General features: G+C 58.2%; 2 protein-coding genes across 3 annotated transcripts; both read left to right on the top strand.

The window, feature by feature from the left end:
- The first annotated feature begins 333 nt into the window (after positions 1-333).
- On the top strand, positions 334-6,393 carry GPR162 (G protein-coupled receptor 162). The gene is made up of 5 exons (XM_055395864.2): positions 334-624; positions 2,162-3,464; positions 4,422-4,611; positions 5,190-5,347; positions 5,645-6,393. Exons 2-5 carry the CDS (start codon positions 2,598-2,600, stop codon positions 6,194-6,196), a joined length of 1,767 nt encoding a protein of 588 aa, XP_055251839.2. The 5' UTR covers positions 334-624; positions 2,162-2,597; the 3' UTR covers positions 6,197-6,393.
- A 985-nt stretch (positions 6,394-7,378) lies between these two features.
- Positions 7,379-20,657, top strand: P3H3 (prolyl 3-hydroxylase 3). Of its 2 annotated transcripts, XM_055395555.2 has the most exons (15): positions 7,380-7,904; positions 8,751-8,903; positions 9,261-9,462; positions 9,543-9,674; positions 10,141-10,277; positions 11,985-12,074; positions 13,247-13,299; positions 13,430-13,497; positions 13,592-13,716; positions 17,763-17,864; positions 18,133-18,283; positions 18,470-18,587; positions 18,666-18,741; positions 19,838-19,978; positions 20,125-20,657. In XM_055395555.2, exons 1-15 carry the CDS (start codon positions 7,431-7,433, stop codon positions 20,278-20,280), a joined length of 2,178 nt encoding a protein of 725 aa, XP_055251530.2. In that variant the 5' UTR covers positions 7,380-7,430; the 3' UTR covers positions 20,281-20,657. The 2 variants fall into 2 exon arrangements, with proteins under 2 accessions (XP_088693509.1, XP_055251530.2); XM_088837383.1 differs by lacking the exons at positions 13,247-13,299; positions 13,430-13,497; positions 13,592-13,716 and having other exon boundaries at positions 7,379-7,904.
- Positions 20,658-20,666: the final 9 nt, after the last annotated feature.

Raw genomic sequence — 20,666 nt, 5'->3', positions numbered from 1 at the left:
CCCACACAAGTGTGAGTTTGTGTTCCAGGAGGAGGCAGCAGTGTATTGGGGGGAGGTGCATCCTTCTAGCCCCCTGTGCCCCCCTCCCCCTGTATCCCACAAGCAGCCCCAGCATGGCCACCGCCCCTCACTCCCGCAGCCTCCAGCACACCCCTTCATCCTGGGAGCAGCCCTTACAGATACACTGGGTGACACACGCGTCCTCCTCCTCGGGCCATACCAGCGGCCTCTTGGAGCCACAGTTCGCGGGGAAAACCGGCTGGGTTGGGGGCAGGACTCGAGCCAGGTCACCAATGAAGCCGGTTCCCTCCCGCCACCTGCCTGGCCCCTCCCCCGCCAAGTCTCCACCGTCCGGTCCCCCGGCCCGCGCTCGCCCCGGTCCCCCCGGGCTGGCCTCCATCCCGCCTCGGGGCTGCGGGCAGTGGCGGGGCCCCGGGAGAGAGGGGCCGGCGGGCATCTAGGGGGCCGAGCCGAGAGGCTGGGACGGGCGGGAGGAGGGAGGCCCCGGGGGGAGGAGGGAGGAGGGCCGAGGGCGGCGAGCTGGAGCCGGCAGGCGGCGGGAGCCCGGGCGAGCCGCGTCGCTCGGGTGTGCGGTCTCCATGGCACTGCTGGGCGCAGCCCGAGGTAAGGCGACCCCGGCCCGCTCCCCCGCGGCCCTCTCCCCTCTCTCCCCGCCCCCCGCCCCCACCGGCTCCCTTCCTCTCCGGCCGGCCCCTCCTCCCCGGCCACCTGCTGTCTCTGCCCTGGAGACCGCGGTGGGTGGCAGGCAGGAGGGAGGAGCCGTCTGACCTTACCCCTTCACCCCGAAGGGCGAGGGACCCCTGTCCGCCCGGAGCCCCTCCGCACGCCCTCCCACCTTCCTCTGATCTCTCTCCGTCCTTCACCTCCTCTCTCTGCCCTTCACATCCTTCCTGCCTGGCTCCCTCTCTGAGTCCCCGCTGTTTCTTCCCGAGCCCACCCTCTGGGCCTGGGTGGGGGTGGGTGGGAAGGGGTCCAAGGCTGTAGAGGAGAGTGTGTGTGGGGGGCTCTCCTGACCAATTCCCTCTATCTTCCTCTGGCTGGCCATTGCCATGGCAACTAGGGTGTACTGGGCTCCCAGGGAAGACAAAGGTGGGGGATGGACGAAGGACCTCTGGGGGAGGGGGCAAGGGTCTAAGGGTCTACAGGAAAGAGACCTCCGCTGCTGCACCCCGTTTTTATTCCGTTTACCCCAAAGCCGCTATGCCCATCTTTCCTGCCTCCACTCTTTCCAGGGTTTCCTCTTAGCCTCCTCGCCGGGTCTCAGTAAGGCTCAGAGTCAACACATCCAGGACACCTTCCTTCCCATTAGAGTCAGACGGAGGCTCGGGGCAGGGGAGGAAAGAGTCGGGGTCCACGGGGTGGGGGGTAGTCCGAACCTCACTGAACACCGGGCTTTTCTTCTCAGCCTCCCTCCCCGCTGCTCCCTCCCTCCACCCACCCCCGCCTCTCCAGGGGTCTCTCATTTTCTTCTCTTTTCAGATACTATCACTTTGCCCCCTCTTTCTCTCTCTTCTGCTTAAACTCTCCTCCTTCCCCCTGGTTCCCCCTCTTTCCATTTCTGGATGCTTCTGATGTCAGCGGTTTCCCTGCCTTTGGGTTCCCTAACCACCCCCCTCAGTCCCTGCCTCCTTTCTCCCGTCTTCCCAGATCCCTGGTGAGTGGGAGGGTGATCGTGCAGGCTTGGGGAGATGGGGCTGAGCGTCAGGACCCCTGGATCCAGGAGTCTGGAAAGCGGGGGAGGGGCCGTACACCCTATCCCAGTTTCCCGTGAGCCCTCGGGAAGAAACAAGTCGTGCCTCGGCCGACGTGGCTCTGGGGAGAGACTCGGGGATGTGAAGATAGCGGTTGAGTAGTATTGAGCAGAGGACAGAAAGAGGGACCTGGGAGGGAAGAAAAATGGCTGATGATGGATGGGAGATGGGAAGTCGGAATACCTTCTTTCCTGGAGGTCTGGAAGGCAGGGCTCTTATCCGTGTGTGGTGTTGGAGCTCTTATCCTTGTGGGGGTTTAGGGCAGGAGAGTGTTCTGAACGACCTGGAGTAACCAGTCGTTTCTGTAATTTCAAGAGAAGGGGGGATTCAGAGCCACTTGGAGACCACCCCAGGCTCTGCCCCTTCCACACCTCATCTCTCCCTTGCAGTGAGTCCAGGAGGCTGAGCACCACCCCCAGAATCCTTGGGGGCGTCCAGAAGACCTGGAGTGGTCAAGAACCAGAGGAAGAAGAGAGCTGGAAGTCCTGGCATGAGGACCGGGGCTCCCCAGCCAGTTTCCTAGTTGGGGAGCTATCAGCTTGTCTCCCCATTAACGACAAGGATACTTCTGGAAGGGCCCCACCCAACATGGAGGCTGAGGACCACCTCTGCTGACCCTCAGTCTCCTCCCCCGCCCTCCCCGCAGGACCTCAGTTGGGTCGGTTGGTCATACAATGCTGAGCAAGAGGGGCAGCCTAGGGGCGGCCCACCTCACTCCGGGGCAAGGACTGTGGGCGTCATGGGGGTGCGTGTGAGCGGGGCTCCTGGGTGAGACCCAGCCCCCACCCCCAGGAGTTCAAGGGGGGTGGGGGGGACCGAGGAAGGATGGCTCGGGGCGGGGCGGGGGCAGAGGAGGCCTCCCTCCGCTCGAACGCGCTGTCCTGGCTGGCCTGCGGGCTGCTGGCGCTGCTGGCCAACGCCTGGATCATCCTCAGCATCTCAGCCAAGCAGCAGAAGCACAAGCCGCTGGAGCTGCTGCTCTGCTTCCTGGCGGGCACGCACATCCTCATGGCGGCCGTGCCCCTCACCACCTTCGCTGTAGTGCAGCTGCGGCGCCAGGCGTCCTCCGATTATGACTGGAGCGAGAGCATCTGCAAGGTCTTCGTGTCCACCTACTACACGCTGGCCCTGGCCACCTGCTTCACCGTGGCCTCCCTCTCCTACCACCGCATGTGGATGGTGCGCTGGCCCGTCAACTACCGCCTCAGCAACGCCAAGAAGCAGGCACTGCATGCCGTCATGGGCATCTGGATGGTCAGCTTCATCCTCTCCACCCTGCCCTCCATCGGCTGGCACAACAATGGCGAGCGCTACTACGCCCGCGGCTGCCAGTTCATTGTATCCAAGATCGGCCTGGGCTTTGGTGTCTGCTTCAGCCTCCTGCTGCTTGGGGGCATCGTCATGGGGCTGGTCTGTGTGGCCATCACCTTCTACCAGACACTGTGGGCCCGGCCCCGGAGGGCTCGGCAGGCCCGGAGAGCGGGGGGTGGGGGTGGGGCCAGGGGGGGTGGGCCCGGGGGTTTGGGTACCCGTCCGGCCTTCGAGGTGCCAGCCATCGTGGTGGAGGATGCCCGGGGGAAGCGGCGGTCCTCTCTGGACGGCTCTGAGTCGGCCAAGACATCTCTGCAGGTCACCAACTTGGTCAGCGCCATCGTCTTTCTCTATGACTCCCTCACAGGGGTGCCCATCTTGGTGAGACTGGGGCTCCCCCAAACCCACTCTCTCTCTGATATCCAGACCCCAGCATGATCACCTGACCTCTGACTCCATCAGCCACACAAGCAGCTCCATCATCCATCTTCTCATTTGCAGCCCCGCTGTGAGCCCCCGTCTCCATTGTCCATCTCATCCCCTAATTCCCACTATCCCCAGCTCCATAGTGTGTTCTCCAGTGGCTAGTACTCAACTCCATCACCTGTGCTCTGTCCATCACCCTGTCCTCTGGCTTCATCATCTATCTTGCAGTGCCACTATTAAGCCCTCTAGAACTATCAACCCAGCTGTTAGGCTCCTCGCTCCACCCCCGAATTCCCTATGGATGCAATAGAGTCCTGAGCACTCCTGGGTGGCAACCCCACAGAGTTCAACCCACCCCACCCTCAGCTTTCCGCACCCCTGGTGTGTGTGCTCAGATGCTCAGTCGTGTCTGACTTTTTGCGACCCCATGGACTGTAGCCTGCCAAGTTTCTCTGTCCATGGGATTCTCCAGGCCAGAATACTGGAGTGGGTTGCCATGCTCTCCTCCGGGGGATCTTCCCCACCCAGGGATTGAACTCCTGTCTTTTACATCTGCTGCACTGGCAGGCGGGTTCTTTACCACTAGTACCACCTGGGAAGCTCTGTGCATCCCCCATCTAGTCCTTATTCCTGAATTTCACCTTGTCTTCAAGTTTCCTATACCACCTCTGCTCCTCCTCTCTAGATCCTTGGGCTTTCTCTCTAGAACACTCTCCGGAATTTCTTCCCGCTCGGTTCATCCATCTTCACTCCAACTTTGCCTCTGTGCTCATCCTACGTGATCTGGGCCATCCCCTCCTGACTTCCTACCTCTCCCCTCCCCAGCTGCACTAGGATGTGGGGTCTGGGGTCGTGGAGGAGCCACCTCGGCTCTGGGCCCTAAGCCGGCGCCCGTCCCCCTCCTCCTGCCAGGTGGTGAGCTTCTTCTCTCTGAAGTCGGACTCGGCTCCCCCCTGGATGGTGCTCGCTGTGCTGTGGTGCTCCATGGCACAGACGCTGCTGCTGCCGTCCTTCATCTGGTCCTGCGAGCGCTACCGCGCCGACGTGCGCACGGTGTGGGAGCAGTGCGTGGCAATCATGTCCGAGGAGGACGGCGAGGACGGTCAGAGGAGGGGCTGGGCTTTCGCTTTGCCTAGGCATCGGCTCCCTTTCCTGCCCTTTTCTATCTCGGGGGTGGGGATGGGCTACTCTGGCGTGCCCCCTGCTGGACAGAACCTGCGGTTTCCCCTGGGTGGACTCCTGATTCCTTCTCCCCAAGCATCTCCCTATGCCCACCCACTGATTCCTCCACTCTACTCCCCCTGGGAGCCCAGACTACCCAGCCCTGCCTCCGCCAGGCAGAGGGACTGAGAAACAGTCCAGAGTCCTAACACGGCCATAAAGGAAGGCTGTGGAACCAAGAGGAAGCTAAGACTCCCTCCAGAGATTTCCCAACTACAGGGAGAGCGCCTGGGGGTGGGTGGGTAACTATTTCAAGTAAGCGTGTCTGTGTGTATGAATCACTAGAGATTCAGCACTGAACGCAACAGACACTAGCCACTCTTGCTTCTTCCTGGAGCTCACGGACTAATGGAAACAGGAGGATTCTCTGGGGAACTTCTCAGGGAGTGGGAACTCTTCAAGGGGGTGGGGAGGTGGGCATTCCCTGCCTCGAACCACTCTGCCCCTTTTCTCTTCTAGATGGGGGCTGTGATGACTACGCGGATGGCCGAGTGTGCAAAGTTCGCTTTGATGCCAACGGGGCCACAGGGCCAGGGGGCAGGGACCCCACCCAAGTAAAGTTGCTACCTGGACGGCACATGCTCTTTCCCCCTCTCGAGAGGGTCCACTACTTACAGGTATGGGACTCAGCGGTACATGTCCCGCTCTGGGCGTCCCCCTCACTACTTTTTTCCAGTCTGTTCTCCATCACACCCCTCCCTCATCCCCTAGCCCTGGCCTGCAGGGCACGGATGGGGAGGTGGAAGGAAGGCCTGGTTAGGGCTGTTCCCCATCAGTCAGACCACTCTGAACCAGGCTGCCCCTCAGAGGATGTTTTGCAAAAGTTTAGGGAGTGGAGCCACCTTGCAGGGTCCCCACTTTGGTCCCCCCTTTGTCCCTGCAGCACCTCAGGGTCTATTTGCTCCTCTCCCCAGGTCCCTCTGTCCCGCCGTCTGTCCCACGATGAGACCAACATCTTCTCTACTCCTCGAGCACCAGGCTCCTTCCTGCACAAGTGGTCCTCCTCTGATGACATCCGGGTCCTCCCAGCCCAGAGCCGGGCCCTTGGGGACCCCCCTGAACACCTGGGACCAAGGCAGAGGCTGGAAGATGAGGAGGATGAGGAGGAGGCTGGAGGCGGGGGGCTGGCCACCCTCCGCCAGTTCCTGGAGGGTGGGGTTCTGGGCTCAGGTGGGGGACCGCCAAGGGGTCCAGGCTTCTTCCGGGAGGAGATCACCACCTTCATTGACGAGACACCTCTGCCTTCTCCAGCTGCCTCACCAGGGCCCTCTCCTCGCCGGCCCAGGCCTCTGGGGGTCTCACCCCGCCGACTCTCCCTGGGGTCCCCTGATAGCCGAGCCATTGGACTTCCTTTGGGGCTCAGTGCAGGACGACGCTGCTCCCTGACAGGAGGCGAAGGGAGCACAAAAGCTTGGGGAGGATCCTGGGGCCCAGGGAACCCCATCTTCCCCCAGCTGACTCTGTGAGCCCAAGTGGGCCTGCTGGGCTCAGAGAAGGGGGCCTGGGTGGGGAATGCCTCGTTCCATTCCTGAGCCTCCAGACTCTGGGGAGATGGGCGGGAACCAGGGCCCAGGAGTGCCGGCTGGCTCCCATCCCAGTCACCAGACACCCACCTCACCTGCCATCCTCCCTAGCAAAATGTATTAAAGTCAAAGTGTTACCATGGAAACCTGTGTGTCCAGTGTGCTGTGGTGGCAGAGGGGATGGTCAGAGGCTTCGGTGGGTGGAGTGGCTCATGAGGGACAAAATAGAGCAGGGGTAGTGGACGGAGGCCCAGAAATATACCTGGAGAGAGACAAGTATGCAGACAGTCACAGAGATGGGCTTCTGGGAGCATCTTGGGCTGGGGTGGAGGGGCATGGGGATACACTTGAGTTTGCTGGTGTGAGGTGTGAAGGATCTTTGCTGAAATCTGTGAAGGTGGTTTTAAAAGTTGTCTCTCTCTTCCACGGGCTTTCCTTGTGGCTCAGAACATAAAGAATCTGCCTGCAATGCAGGAGACTCGAGTTTGATCCCTGGGTCGGGAAGATCCCCTGGAGAAGGAAATGGCAACCCACTCCAGTATTCTGGCCTGGAGAATCCCATGGACAGAGGAGCCTGGTGGGCCACATTGCATGCCTCAGCTCTCCTCCTTTACCCAAATGTGTATGCACCCACTTTCTGGGTAGGAAAACGTTTGAGCTGACTTAAGGTCAGGCCTGGAGTTTACCCTCCGCCCTACAGCATTCTAAAGCTCTTTTTCTTCTATAAGTGCGGGAAGGTGTGCGGGAGGCTTCCACCCTCTTTTTCCTGGGCCCAGAGTGGAGGGGCTCCCAGACCATCATAGCGATTCCCGCACGCTGGGCCCCAGAGGTTGGACTCAGGGGTCCTAAGAGGCTCCTCAGGCCTGCTCCAGGGCCGGCTTCTGCCCTGTTCTCTCCACCGTCTGTTTCTCGCCAGACGCCACCCCGCTTGTCCTAAAGCCCACGTTCTCCACGTTCTGCCGCCGCCGCCGGGCGTCCTCTGACTCCAGCCTCTCTCTCACCCCGGCCTCTCCCGGCTGGGGCTCGGGCGCGTCAGCTCCCGGTGGCGCTCCTCCCTCCTCCCCTCCCTCCTCTCCATCCCTCCTTCCTTTCCCCTCCCTCTGCCTTCCCCCTTTTCCTCCCTCTCGCTCTCGGCTCCCGCAGTTCCCTCCTGCAGCCGGTCGGCGGCTCTGGCACGATGCTCCGGCTCCTCCGGTGGCTGCTGCTCCTGTTGCTCCTGCCTCCCCCGGGGTCCCCCGAGCCCCCCGGCCTGGCCCCGCCGTCCCCGGGGGCGCCTCCCCAGGCGCCCGACTTGCTCTACGCGGACGGGCTGCGCGCCTACGCGGCGGGGGCCTGGGCGCCGGCGGTGGCGCTGCTGCGGGAAGCGCTGCGGAGCCGGGCGGCGCTGGGCCGCGCGCGGCGAGACTGCGGGGCGCACTGCGCGGCCGAGCCGGGGGTCTCGCTCCCCGCCGCCCCGGGGCCCGACTCCGGGCCGGGGGCCTGGGAGCCGCTGCTCCTCCGCGCGGCGCTGCGGCGCGCCGAGTGCCTGACCCAGTGCGGGGCGCGGAGGCTGGGCCCCGGGGGCGCGGCGCGGCTCCGCGTGGGGCGTGCGATCCGGGACGCCTTCCGCCGGCGGGAGCCCTACAACTACCTGCAGAGGGCCTACTACCAGGTTCGCGGCCCGGCCGGGGCCCCGGGGGTCCTCCTCCAGCTCCCGGGAAGGGGCGGCGAACAAACGCCGGGACTCGGGTGGGGCTGTGTGGTCAGGACCTCGCCTTTGGAGTCGGTCCTGGCAAACGGCGACCAGTACCTACAGCGTGGGGCACGGCCTCGGGAGGGTGGGGGCAAAGTTGGAAGGGGGTGGAGGCCGATCGAAGATGGAGGGCAGGGGCCCGGAGTTCTAGGAAGTCTCAGTGAGACCTACGTGGAGTGACAGCGCCTCTTCCCAGGAATGAAGCGGGGCGGGGACAGGGGCGAGAGGCGCAGCTGGAGAGAGGGAACTAGGGGGCGGGTAGGGGGTGAGCGTGAGCGTGAGCCTTCGCTTGGGGCAGGAAGGAGCTGCGGGAAAGAAAGAGGAGGTGGGCAAGGCTGAGGGCTCTGGTGTCCGGTCGTGGGACCCTGCCTGGCTACTGGTGCGGTAGCTGTTGCCTACTAACGCCTACGTGGCCGGGGAAGGGGGGCGCCGGTCACAGACACCTCAGCTCAGGGTCCTAGAGACCTGCGGCTTTTGCTGGCGGCTAGGGTCACCCCTACGTCCCCACCTCGCATGGCCATCACTGCCTCCTTGACTCTCCAGTGAGGTCCTTCTGCCCACACCCCACCCACTCCAGTCTTTGAGACCCTCTTTCCGTGGCTACCAGACTCCTGAGAGTCCCCACTTACTGGGAGTCTGGAGGTTGGGTGGTGGGCAGCTCTCACCTACCAGTCTTTCAGAAGGCTCGGGTGGGGATGTTGGGGAGGGGCAGGCTCTGACACCGCCGCCACGGGGGCTGACTGCCCCATCCCTCCCGCGTCTCAGCTGAAGAAGCTGGACTTGGCAGCAGCTGCCGCGCACACCTTCTTTGTGGCAAACCCAGCGCACCTGCAAATGCGGGAGGACATGGCTAAGTACAGACGAATGTCGGGGGTTCGGCCCCAGAGCTTCCGGGACCTGGAGACGCCCCCGTATTGGGTGAGACCCTCAGTTTGACCCCAGCCTGCCCCCCAGCCTTTGATGGGATATACAGTCCTCGCCCGGCTGTGCACTGTCTGCTGGGCATCAGGAAATCCAGGTGTGTCCTCTGTGACCCTGATGGGAGGGTCCCTCCTTGGGACCTAGTTTTCTTCCTAAGATTCGCAAAGTCTCATGTTCTAACATTGGGATTCTCAGACCTGCCCTGTATTCCCCAAGGTGACGTGAGACCTGGAGTCCAGGCCCCCAGTGCGGCCAGTGCCCCTCCTCTTCTTTCTGTCGCCCAATCTATCTTGGCACTCTCCCCCTACCCTGCCCCCAGTATCTCGGGTGACTGACCTCTCCCCTCCCCAACAGGCAGCCTTTGACACCGGCCTGGAGCATCTTGGGCGCCAGGAGGCAGGCCTGGCACTGCCCTGGCTGGAGGAGGCCCTGCAGGAGAGCCTGGCCCAGGTGGAGAGCTGCCGGGCTGGCTGTGAGGGGCCCGAGGAACAGGAGAGGGAGGCAGAGGAGGAGGAGGGGACTGGGCGCCAGGGGGGCCTGTATGAGGCCATCGCAGGTAAGGGACTGGAGTGCGGGGGGGCGGGGGTCATGGTGCGGTGGGGCAGGGGGAGTGAGTCCCCCGTGTGGCCCCCACAGGGCACTGGACCCGCGTCCTGCAATGCCGGCAGCGCTGTGTAGGGGACGTGGCCACACGTCCTGGTCGCAGCCTCCCTGTTCCGGACTTCCTTCCCACCCAGCTGAGGCGGCTGTATGAGGCCCACGCTCAGGGTCAGTGAGGGGGAAGGGTGAGCCCAGGTGGGCGGACTGGGGCTGGAACCCGGAGAGGAAGGTCTGTCTCTGACGGTGCCCGGAGCTCCACCTCTCCATCCTTCCATCTCTCTCTGCATCTGCGTAGCTTGGGGCTCCCTGGGGACCATCACCTCAGAGGACTCTGGCTCTCCATTGTGGGAAGCTCGGGAGCTGGGTCACAGGGCTCCTTCTGTCCTCGCTGCGTCTCACTTTCCTTTCTTCTTTCCTCTCTTCCTCCCCTCTGAACTCTGCCCGCACAGCCCAGGTATGTTCCAGGAAGCTTTGGAAAGAAGCAATGGATGAGCCTGTCCGCCGGGTGGGATGGGTCACTGGGAGACCACCTTCTCTGGCTCTGCCTCTGTCCCCTGGCTCTTGGCCCTGCTCAGGAGTGACTGGGGTGCTTGGTCTCTGGGCCGCACCCCCCACACTGTTGCTCTGTCCCCAGTGGGGAATCTGTCCCAGGCTATGGAGAATGTCCTGAGCTTCCTGCTCTTCTACCCGGAGGATGAGGCTGCCAAGACGGCTCTGGACCAGTACCAGGCCCAGCTGGGGGAGCCGAGATCTGGCCTCGGGCCCAGAGAGGTACCCCTACTCACTCACCCTGTGGATGTGTGCTGAGTTGCTCAGTCATGTTGGACTCTTTCCGACCCCATGGATTGTAGCCCACCAGGCACCTCTGTTCATGGGATTTCCAGGGCAAGAACACTGGAGTAGGTGGCCGTTCCCTTCTCCAACTCACCCTGTGAGGTAGTCCTAAATCAGACAAATACAGTGGAGAAGTCACCTGGACCCACCCCTATTCTGGCCAAAGGCGACCCCAAGTCCAGCATCTGGCCTTTTCTCCATCCCTGCTCCCTAATTCAGGCTATCTTTCTTCTAACTTATTTCGGCTGCACTGGGTCTTCATGTGACCCACAGGCTCATCTCCTTGGCACGTGGGTTTTCTCTAGTTGGCACATGCCTTCTCTTGTTGCAGTGTGTGGGCTTAGTTGCCCTGTGACATGGGGGATCTTAGTTCCCTGACCAGGGATCGAATCCACGTCCTCTGCATTGGAAGGTAGATTCTTTTTTTAGCAGAAACATTACTGACAACGGTTCATATAGTCAAAGTGAAGTGAAAGTGAGTCATTTAGTCGTGTTCCACTCTTTACGACCCCACTGACTGTACAGTCCATGGAATTCTCCAGGCCAGAATACTGGAGTGGTAGCCTTTCCCTTCTCCAGGGGATCTTCCGAACCCAGGGTTCGAAACCAGGTCTCCTGCATTGCAGGTGGGTTCTTTACCAACTGTGCTATCAGGGAAGCCCTCCTGTATAGTCAAAGCTATGGTTTTTCCAGTAGTCATGTGTGGTTGTGAGAGTTGGACCATAAACAAAGCTGAACACTGAAGAATTGATGCTTTCGAACTGTGGTGCTAGAGAAGACTCCTGAGAGTCCCGTGCACTGCAAGGAGATCCAACCAGTCAATCCTAAAAGAAGCTAGTCCTGAATATTCATTGGAAGGACTGATGCTGAAGCTGAAGCTCCAATACCTTGGCCACCTGATTGGAAGAACTGACTCACTAGAAAAGACCCTGACACTGGAAAAGATGGAAGGCAGGAGAAGGGGATGACAGAGGATGAGATGGTCAGATGGCATCACTGACTGAATGGACATAAGTCTGAGCAAGCTCCGGGAGTTGGTGATGGACAAGGAAGCCTGGAGTGCTGCAGTTCATGGGATCACAAAGAGCTGGACGTGACTGAGCAACTAAACTGAACTGGGTTGTTTATTTATTTATTTTGGTTGTGCTGATTGCTGCATGGGTTTTGGATGGAACCTGTGTCTCCTCATTGGCAGGCAGATTTATATTTTTTTCGTTAAGATTTTTCTTTTAATGTGGACCATTTTTTTAAAAAAAAGCCTTTACTGAATTTGTTACAGTCTTGTTTCTATTTTATGTTTTTTGCATTTTGGCTGCAAGGCATGTGAGATTTTAGCTTCCCAACTAGGAACTGAATCCTCACTCCCTGTATTGGAAGGCAAAATCTTAACCACTGGACCACCAGGGAAGTCCCCTGGCTCTACTTCTGAGTCCAAGCCAGCCTTCTTCCCTTAAACTCACCTCTGCTTGTGCCCCAACCTGTGCACAAGTGTGTGTATTCACACACACACACAAACCCCAGTCTGAGCTCCTCCCTGACTGCTGAGGGAGGAGGGTAGGACAGAGGGGCAGGACCAAGGTTAGGGAGCCTGTAGGCTGCCCTGCTCTCTTCCAGTCTTAACTCTACCCCTCCTGCTGTCCCCAGGACATCCAGCGCTTCGTCCTTCGATCCCTGGGGGAGAAGAGACAGCTGTATTATGCCGTGGAGCACCTGGGGGCCAGCTTCAAGGATCCCGTGAGTGACCCCGCTTCTCCCCTGGCCGCCCCCAGGAGGGGGACAGCAGTAGTGCCCTATGGGATGTTTTACGTCCCTCCTCAACAGCACGTCTCATTTCTCCACAACCCTGTGAGGCTTGTAGAGGACTCTGTGCTCCAGGGTCACAAAACACAGGCAGGTGCAGGCAGCTTTGGGATCATGCAGGCTTAGATGTTGGTCTCTCTGCCACAGACAAGCTCTGGACCTTCGCTGGCTCGGCCTCAACTTCCTTCCCTGTAAAATGGGAATACCATACTTATAGCTCTGTTGAAGCCGTGTCACTTGCAACAAAGTACAGGAAAGTCTGCTGCTGGTTTCCGTACTCTTCTTTCTGTGGTAGTTTTGAGGGGAAACTAAAAGGCAGACTAAAAGGCAGAGGTTATTCTCACTAGTGCTGCAGCGTCAGGCAGGCTCCCTAGGCTTCTTGGCTATCTTGCTGTTTTTGAAGCCAATATTTCCTAACTGGGAGAAAAGGGGCTGTCCCTACCCTGCCCAGTAGGTGTCGCTAGCATCCCTGAGTTGTGGCCGTCAGAGATGTTTGCAGACATTGCCCTGTCCCCTAAGGGACAAGTCTCTCTGTTTGGGCACCGTCGCTTAAATCCCAACCCTGTCCTTATGGACTGTGTGACTTTGGGCATGTTACTTTATATCTTTGTGTCTCAGAGCCTTCAACTGCAAAATGGGCACATTAATACGACCTCCACATCTGTATAGAAAGCTCTTCCCTGGTGGCTCAGACGGTAAAGCATTTGCCTGCAATGCAGGAGACTCGGGTTCCATCTCTGGGTGGGGAAGATCCCCTGGAGAAGGGAGTGGCAACCCATTCCAGTATTCTTGCCTGGAGAATCCAATGGACAGAGGAACCTGGCGGGCTACAGTCTATGGGGTCGCAGAGTTGGACATGACTGAGCGACTAACACACATATAAAGCTCTTAAAAAAGCACCTGGCAAACAGTGCTTTGTAAGTTGTTGTTATTATTATTGTGGTGTTTGGCCCAGTGCCCAGGGCTTCTGACAATGAGTCCAGGGCTTCCCCACCTCCACCTTCCCCTCTGGAAGCAGGAGGACTTCAGTATGGTAGCCCAGGGTCTACCGTCAAGGACTCAGAGGTGGGCTTGGCAGGTGATGGTTCTTTTCCTGACCATCCCAGGACCCCTGGACCCCAGCTGCCTTCATCCCTGAGGCTCTTAGAGAAAAGCTCAGGTAGGAGGTGCCTTGCGGTGGGAGGGGCGTGGCCTGGGTGGAAGGTAAGGGGAGGAGTCCTGGGAGGCGGTGTCTGAGAAGATGGGTCTGGACTGGCCTGTGTTCACTGAGCATGTTTCTCACCCCTGAGAGAGGATCAGGAGAAGAGGCCGTGGGACGATGAACCTCCACAACCGAAGCCCCTGACTCACTGGAAGGGTGAGCTCCTGTGACAGCAGGAGGCAGGAGCCTGGAAGGGGCTGGGTCTGCCCTCGGGGCACCATCCAACCCCTGCCCTGTCCCTCCCCCGCAGATGTCCTCCTCATGGAGGGAGTAACCCTGACCCAGGACGCGAGGCAGCTGAATGGGTCGGAGCGAGCTGTGCTGGATGGGCTGCTGACCCCGGCCGAGTGTGGGGTGCTGCTGCAGCTGGCCAAGGTGAGAGGACCTGTAAGGAGGTGGCATAGTGCTATTGGGAGACCCTCAGGCACAACTGCCTGCCCCCTTGCTCTTGGCCTGTCCCCCCCGACCACTCTCCCCACTCCCCTGCCCTCTCAGACCCTCCAGTGGGGACTGCTGATGTTGCTTCCCTCCTGTGGACAAGTTCCTTCTCCTCTCAACTTAACTGACATGGGGCTTCCCCAATGACAGCTCAGCGGGTGAAGAATCCACCTGCAATGCAGGAGACACAGGAGGTGCAGGGTCAATCCCTGGAAAAATCCCCTGGAGGAGGAAGTGGCACCCCACTCCAGTATTCGAATACCATGGACAGAGGAGCCTGGTGGATTACAGTCCAAAGGGTGGCAAAGAGTTGGACATGACTGAGCGACTAAGCTGACATGGCATACTTGGCATGGGCTGGACATTTTACAGAAGTTTGCTAGAAACTGATAGGAAGAACAAAACAAAAAATGTAAATGCATCAAAAAGGGTGGTTTACAGGTAAAGATGCCTTGGTTGGCTGAGAGCTTAGTTATTGGCTCTGCAGACACACAGGCTGCTTCTCCATCATCACGTCTCTCCTAGATTGGGCTGAATGATCTGTATTCACCAGGTTGAGTCTGCCAATATATGAAACTTCAGTCTCACTCTGGGTTTGTTCCTCTCTGAGCCCCTGGTATGTATTGGAAATACCCAGGTTCCAGGGAGAGGCAGATAAACACAGACTCTTGAGAACTCACTTGGGAACTCAGTATACAGAGACGGCATCGGGCATGGAGACATAATCACAGCAGGTGGTGAGTTTGATAAAAGATATACTCATCCAATTAGAAGCACCAAGATGAAAATCACAGAAGAATTCCTGGAAGGGGTGGCATTTGAGCTTAATCTTAAGCATGAGTTAACCAGACAGCATGAGTTGCCAACATCCATTGGATCATAGAAAAAGCAAGAGAATTCCAGAAAAACATCTACTTCTGCTTCATCGACTATGCTGAAGCCTTTGACTGTGGAGAAACAGCAGCACACTGTGGAACATTCTTAAAGAGATGGGATAGCAGACCACCTGCCCTGCCTCCTGAGAAACCTGTGTGCAGGTCAGGAAGCAACAGTTAGAACCAGACGTGGAACAATGGACTGGTGAAAAATTGGGAAAAGAATACATCAAGGCTGTATATTGTCACCCTGCTTATTTAACTTCTATGCAGAGTACATCATGTGAAATGCCGGGATGGATGAAGCACAGGCCAGAATCAAGATTCAGATATCAAGAATATCAATAACCTCAGATATGCCAAGGACACAACCCTTATGGCAAAAAGCAAAGAGTAACTAAAGAGTCTCTTATGGGGACTTCCCTGGTGGTCCAGTGGCTAAGACTCTGTGCTCCCAGTGCAGGGGGCCGGGTTCTATTCCTGCTGCAAACAAGAGTTCACATGCTGCAATGAACGATCCTGAGTGTTGCAACTAAGACCTGGCTCAGTAAAATAAATAAGTAAATAAAATATTTTTTAAAAAATAAAGAGCCTCTTATGAAGATGAAAGAGTAGAGTGAAAAAGCTGGCTTAAAACTCAGCATTCAGAAAATGAAGATCATGGCATCTGGTCCCATCACTTCATGGCAAATAGATGGGGAAACAATGGAAACAGTGACAGACTTTTTTTTGGGCTCCAAAATCACTGCAGATGGTAACTGCAGCCATGAAATTAAAAGACACTCCTTGGAAGAAAAGCTGTAACAAACCTAGGCGGCATATTAAAAAGCAGAGACATTACTTTGCCAGCAAAGGTCGGTTTAGTCAAAGCTGTGGTTTTTCCAATAGTCATGTATGGATGTGAGAGTTGGACCATAAAGAAGGCTGAGCACTGAAGTATTGATGCTTTTGAACTGTGGTGCTAGAGAAGACTCCTGAGAGTCCCTTGGACTGCAAGGTGAAAGAGTAAAGTGAAAGTGTAGAGTTGATCCAACCAGTCCATCCTAAAAGAAGTTAGTCCTGCATATTCATTGAAGGACTGATGCTGAAGCTGAAGTTCCAATACTTTGCCCACCTGAGTTGAAGAACTGACTCACTGGAAAAGACCCTGATGCTGGGAAAGATTGAAGGCAGGAGGAGAAGGGGACGGCAGAGGACGAGATGGTTGGATGGCGTCACTGACAGTGGACATGAGTTTGAGCAAGCTCTGGGAGATGGTGAAGGACAGGGAGGCCTGGCGGGCTGCAGTCCACAGGGTCGCAAAGAGTCAGACACGACTGAGTGACTGAACAACAGGCACAGCGACCAGATAGAGAAGGGAGGAAAGCCAGGCTGCAGGGGAGAAAAATAGGGGGCGGGTTTGGGAACTGGGGTGGAGCGCAGGAGTTCAGAGCATGGGCATGCCCAGCAAGAATACCTGTGTGGCCTTGGGCCATGTTTTTCAACAGCTGTGAGCCTCATTTCCTCCTCTAAAAAATAGGGCTAAACACAGTGGTTTTGCTGTAGGGCTGTAATGAGGATTAAATGAGTCAGTACATAGTACAGCTCTTGGAAGGTTGTGCAAATACTCAGTATGAGCTGCTGCTATCATCATCAGGCTGTATATTATCCAGGGGCAGGAATGGGGAGGAGGCACGGGGTGACAGATGGATGAGGACCTCTGTACCCTGCCAAGGAATTTGGATTCTCTTTGTAGATGGTGGACAGTTTACTGAAGGATTTAAGGAGGGGTGGGTTCTTGTCTTCTGCAGAACTCCCAAGTGCAGGGTCTGGAGTCTTCGTCCTGTAGGACCGGGAGCGCCCTCTAGTGGCAGCACCGAGAATGCAACGGGACAGGGAAGTAAGGAGGAGCTTAGGGGTGACAGCCCTAGGATAGGTCTCATTTCAAAGCAACGAAGATGAGGACAAAGAGAAATATTTAGAAACTCAAAGAGAATTTAAGGACTAAATCTATGTGTGTGTGGGGTGCTCAGTCTTGTCCAACCCTTTGGGACCCCATGGAGCCACCAGGCTCCCTTGTCCATGGGGTTGTCCAGGCAAGAATACTGGAGTGGGGTGCCATTTCCTCCTCCAGGGGATCTTCCTGACCCAGGGACTGAACCTACATCTCTTATGTCTCCTGCATTGGCAGGCAGGTTCTTTACCACTAGCGCCTCAGAGGAAATCTATATGAGTGATGAAGAAAGAATGAACTTAAGGAAAACTCCCCAGTATCAGCTATCCCCTAACCTCTGCCAGGGCACTTGCAAGGTTGTAACCCTGCTTTAATTTTCCATGTAATACATCACTGTCTGAATTGATCTGGTTTGTTTATCTCAAAATATAAAGCCTGTAGTAGCAGGAACTTTTCGTGTTCACAGTTGAGTCCTCAATGCCGAGAACAGTGCCTGGCACACGGTGCTCAGTGCCTACTGAATGGATGGATGAATGAATAAAAGCTTGAGTGACTAGGTGGCCTCTCAGAGATGAGACTTATGTACGGGGTAACTAGATAGTGATACTCTGAGCTTCAAAAAGCAGACCGAATAGAAAAAAGAAAAAGCAGACTGAATAGGTGTCAGTAAAGGGTGATGAGAGTTGTGGAGGCAGCTGGGGAATTCGGAGTCAGCATCAAGGGTTCCCACACAAGACACACACAAGAGTGTGTCAGGTGAGAAGGGATGGGAGAGAGATGTGTCGGCTGGTGCCACATCCCCACTTTAGGTCCATGAGGACCTGGCTCAACTGTGGAACCTCCTGCCAGGGTCTTGCTCCAGAGAGACTCCTTTGTTCTCAGCCCATCAGAATGAGCGATCAAGCCCTTCCTGCCCCTTTCCCTGCTGTAGGAAGCTCTCCAGAGTCCTACACACAGTTCCCTCGGCCAGTGGGGTTGCAGATATTTGCCAGGAGTAACCATACAGACATGGAGTTAGTCATTCTCTGGGAAGGGCAGCAGCTCAGAGAACTGCAGGAGCTTCCAGCCTCTTCCAGGGACTGGCTGGTTGGAGGGAAGGCTGTGTAGCCCTGTGAGGTGGGCGGTAGCCCGGGGCTGGCCAGGGTGACCCCACAGCCAACTCCCTCTCTGCTTAGGACGCAGCTGAGGCTGGAGCCAGGTCTGGCTATCGGGGTCGCCGCTCCCCACACACCCCCCACGAACGCTTTGAGGGGCTCACAGTGCTCAAGGCCGCTCAGGTGAGAGGAGACACAGAGCTGGAGAAGAGGGCTGGCCTCTCCTGCCTGTGGAGGGCTCTCCTGGGACTCAGGATTCCTCGGCCCAGGACTGATGGAGGGGGTTCCCTCCATCAGTTATTGTCACGGAGACAATGGAAGGAGCGGTCTGGGCTGGGTTGATGGGCAGCTGCGAGCCCCAAACTGTGGGTGGAGGGCAGTGGAGGTGGGGTAGGGGCTGGGAGCAGCCTCACCACACCTCCCTTTCCCCACCCTTTATTCTCTACGGCAGCTGGCCCAGGCTGGGGCGGTGGGCAGTCAGGGTGCCCAGCTGCTCCTGGAGGTGAGCGAGCGGGTGCGGAGCCTAACCCAGGCCTACTTCTCCCCTGACCGGGCCCTGCACCTCTCCTTCACCCACCTTGTGTGCCGGAGCGCCATAGAAGGTAACTGTCAGGGCCCACCACATCTCAGGGCCCCTTAGGGCCCTGCACACCCTCAGCACCCCCGCTGTGTGGGTTTCCATCTTCACTGCAGGAGGACTTGCTCCCCTGCCCATTGCGGGCTCGGCTGTGACCCTGGAGCTACAGGGTGGGTGTGGGTGGGCGCCCACCAGGCCCTTGGCTTCCCAGGGGAGCAGGCGCAGCGCATGGACCTGAGCCACCCGGTGCACGCTGACAACTGTGTCCTGGATCCCGACACTGGGGAATGCTGGCGGGAACCCCCAGCCTACACCTACCGAGACTACAGGTGGGCGGCCCTCCAGAGGTTGGGCGGGGCGCCTGGCTGGGGTCTCACTGCCTGCCTCCTGTCTTCCTGTCTCCCCAGTGGACTCCTCTACCTCAATGATGACTTCCAGGGCGGGGACCTGTTCTTCACAGAGCCCAACGCCCTCACAGTCACGGTAACTGGTGGGATGGGGTGGGGGTTGCGGGGGGCAGGGAGGGGTCGCAGGGAGCCCAGCCATAGGCTGGGGATTCAAAACAGAGGCTGCCCAGAGGCAAATGCAGGGAAATGGCTGGGGCCACCTTTGTTGTTGTTTAGTCGCTAAGTTGTGTCCGACTCTTTGTGACCCCATGGACTGCAGCAGGCCAGGCTTTCCTGTCCTTCACTATCTCCTGGAGTTTGCTTAAACTTATGTTCATTGAGTCAACCCTCTTCTTTCCGGCTTCTGCGGCACCTCCCCACTCTTGTCTGTTCAGGGGCTCTCCTAGCCCCTCCCAGGAAGACCTCCAAGGGGCCCCTCCAGGCCCTGCCTTCAGTGATCACCTCACTTACTATAGGAGGGCAGGTGAGGGACTTTCCTGTTTGGTCCTGTGTCTGAGACTTTGTGCCCCCAAGGCAGGAGGCCCAGGTTCAATCCCTGGTCGGGGAACTAGATTCTGCATGCTGCAACTGAAAAATCCTGTGTGTTGTAACTAAAACCCAGTACAGCCAAATAAATAAATAATAAATAATAAAAACTCAAAAATAAATAAATAAAGGAGGGCGGCTGAAGCACAGGCCTCCAAGCCTCTACTCCAGGTAGCAGCTCAGGTCCAGGACCAGCAGGACTGGAGCAGTGATTTTTCATTGTGCATTGCTCTGCCTTATCCAGTTAGCTCCTTCTCTGCTCACCACCAGCAGCTCCCTGTCATCCAATCCCTCTCTGGGGTGGAAAATGTCCCCAAGACCCTGATGCCCAGAACCCAGAGTTTGGTTGGGCAGAGGGTGGGCAAGAGAAGCAGGGCACAGGGGCGGATAGAGTCCCTTCTCCTTTTGGCTCCAACTCTTCCAGCCTCCAGTCTGGCATTCAGTGCTCCCAGGTGGAGGCCTGGTTGCCACTTGCCCCAAGATAGTTCCTGAACTAAGGGTGGGACGCGGTGGGCAAGAGAGCTGCCGCTGTCTGAGCCCCCACCCCGTCCTGCTCCAGGGAGTCAGGGTCAAGGTCTCTGAAGACCTCTCCCTGGAGTTGAACCTGCCATCCACCCCCCCAACCCCCAACCCCCACCCAACCCCAGGCACAGGTTCGTCCTCGCTGCGGCCGCCTCGTGGCCTTCAGCTCGGGCGTGGAGAATCCCCATGGCGTGTGGGCCGTGACACGGGGGCGGCGCTGTGCCCTGGCACTGTGGCACACCTGGGCCCCTGAGCACAGGGAGCAGGTGAGCAGGCGGTGGGGTGTGGCCATGTGAGGGGTGGGCACGCTGGTGGGCGAGGGGCGGAGCTGAGATGACCCAGGGAGAGCCCCGGGGCAGGGTGGATGCTGGTGGGGGAGAAATCAGCCTCGACCCTCCTCCTTGCTCCCCAGGAGTGGACGGAGGCCAAAGAGCTGCTGCGGGGGCCAGAGAAGGATGAAGGAGAAGATGTGGTCAGCAGGGACCCCGGCCCAGAACCCCCCAGCCGCAGGCTTCCGCGGCTCCAGGACAAGGCTGGGAAGCTGCCTCGCATTCGAGAGGAGTTGTGAGGGGGCTGGCCCAGCTCCTCGGGGATATGGCCACTTGACTTGTGGAGGGTCTGCCTTGATGCCGGGGACCCCTGGGAAGCCCCCGTGTGACCATCGCAGTACAGCAGGCCCTCCATCCCTGTACCCTGACATCTTGGGGATCACCAGGGCCATGCAACCCTGGACTCGGAGGACCCTGTACAGAGTCAGCCTGGGGACTGGCCTGGGCCCAGCCCGGATGGACCTCCAGGCCTAGGACAGACAGAAGATGGGCAAGGCTGAAGTGGAAAGAACTGGCAGGGGGTAGGGCCAGAGCAGTTGCTGTAAATGAGGAAGATGAGAGAGAGGGTCGCCCCTCCCTGCCCTCCCCAGCCTGTCAATAAAGATCCTGACCATCCCTCTGCTGG

This window comes from Moschus berezovskii, chromosome 6 (genome assembly GCF_049115385.1).
Source record: "Moschus berezovskii isolate FMDL1 chromosome 6, NW_MosBer_1.0, whole genome shotgun sequence".
NCBI lineage: Eukaryota > Metazoa > Chordata > Mammalia > Artiodactyla > Moschidae > Moschus > Moschus berezovskii.
Note: the sequence above shows the minus strand (reverse complement) of the source record. Positions and strands in the feature narration are given on the sequence as shown.

What these genes read in the sequence shown, in the direction of transcription:
- P3H3 (XM_055395555.2), top strand. Translation starts at nt 7,431, where the DNA reads ATGCTCCGGCTCCTCCGGTGGCTGCTGCTCCTGTTGCTCCTGCCTCCC. An exon ending in GCCCCTGACTCACTGGAAGG is followed by an intron (nt 13,498 to 13,591) that starts GTGAGCTCCTGT and finishes CCTCCCCCGCAG; the next exon opens with ATGTCCTCCTCATGGAGGGA. An exon ending in GTGCCGGAGCGCCATAGAAG is followed by an intron (nt 18,284 to 18,469) that starts GTAACTGTCAGG and finishes TTGGCTTCCCAG; the next exon opens with GGGAGCAGGCGCAGCGCATG.
- GPR162 (XM_055395864.2), top strand. Translation starts at nt 2,598, where the DNA reads ATGGCTCGGGGCGGGGCGGGGGCAGAGGAGGCCTCCCTCCGCTCGAAC. An exon ending in TCACAGGGGTGCCCATCTTG is followed by an intron (nt 3,465 to 4,421) that starts GTGAGACTGGGG and finishes TCCTCCTGCCAG; the next exon opens with GTGGTGAGCTTCTTCTCTCT. An exon ending in AGAGGGTCCACTACTTACAG is followed by an intron (nt 5,348 to 5,644) that starts GTATGGGACTCA and finishes TCCTCTCCCCAG; the next exon opens with GTCCCTCTGTCCCGCCGTCT.